This window comes from Trichoplax adhaerens, genomic scaffold (genome assembly GCF_000150275.1).
Source record: "Trichoplax adhaerens TRIADscaffold_11 genomic scaffold, whole genome shotgun sequence".
In the NCBI taxonomy this organism is placed as follows: domain Eukaryota; kingdom Metazoa; phylum Placozoa; class Uniplacotomia; order Trichoplacea; family Trichoplacidae; genus Trichoplax; species Trichoplax adhaerens.
In genome coordinates, this window is record NW_002060953.1 from 18,867 (window position 1) to 20,023 (window position 1,157).

At 32.8% G+C, this 1,157-nt stretch overlaps 1 protein-coding gene across 1 annotated transcript; it reads left to right on the forward strand.

Moving 5' to 3' along the window:
• Positions 1 to 588: 588 nt before the first annotated feature.
• On the forward strand, positions 589 to 948 carry TRIADDRAFT_29468 (uncharacterized protein; the record flags this gene model as incomplete). Its single annotated transcript, XM_002115424.1, has 1 exon — positions 589 to 948. A coding segment is annotated over one exon (360 nt), but the record flags the coding sequence as incomplete, so codon positions are not given.
• Positions 949 to 1,157: the final 209 nt, after the last annotated feature.

The following is a 1,157-nucleotide window of genomic DNA, read 5'->3' on the forward strand; positions in this document are numbered from 1 at the left end:
ATATCCGGTAAAACCCTTTCAATAGAATTATCCCTCGTAATTTTGTCGTAAATAAAGTAAATCTATAATAGCCTTTTCAATTGTCTCCCTGTCTTATGATCTACATCACTAATAACAATCAACGACACTAGTCATAAAATGAACCAGAAATTACGCAAAATTGAACTTGATAAAGCTAAAAACTGTCGTTCAGAGCTCTGCGACAATTTTTTTCAAATAAATGGAAAATTTAATTTCCTTTGTTATTTTATTAACTTGACAATATTATCAATGCAACAATAAGGTGCATTTTTTAATCTGGATTGCTATTCATCTCGATTAAACTACAATAAAATTATTCATTATTGATTTCATAGACCTATTTTAATTATATTTCGCTACTTGATTTGATGATGCTTTAATTTATTTGTTCTTGCTTACTGAAATCGTATGCTTAATTCTTAACAAATTTTACAGAATCGAAAGTGGCTAGATTGAAGAAATTAGTTTTTGTCAGAATACGCGGCGTTGGAAGAAAAATCCTCCATGGAGAATACCACATCATTTAATACTACCTATTCCGCGAGAGAGGATGGACATTACCTTTACATGCAGCTTTTTACTTTAATTTTAATTACTATAATATCTGTTGGAGCTAATTTTTTCAACTTAGTCATTATTTACAACTCTCCAGCCTTATGGTCGATCAACAACTGTTTATTAACAGCACTTACTATCACAGATTTCCTGACGGGTTTAATTGTAATGCCTTGTGCTATTTCGGCATTACTTCAAGGCAGCGATGCTATCCTGTGTAAGATACAAGGTTTTTTAGTAACATTATTCAATGGGGCGTCACTGGTAATGGCAACAGCAGTAAGTGTTGATCGATGTTCTGCTGTTTATAATCCATATAATTATTTATCAGATTTACGAGCATCGCGTTATGCAATATCAATTGCAGCAGTTTGGCTCGTAGTTCTTCCATTAGCCATTATTCCACTACTGCCTTTTGAAAAGTATGGCTTGGGTAGATATACCTACCAGAATGTTTGCTGGATTTCGTTATCTGTTGATTCCTCAAATTACGCTGCTATTGGAATATTTGCAGCTTCCATTACTTGCGCAATTCTTATTATTGTGTGCTGTTACACAATTATATTTTATATTGCATATCG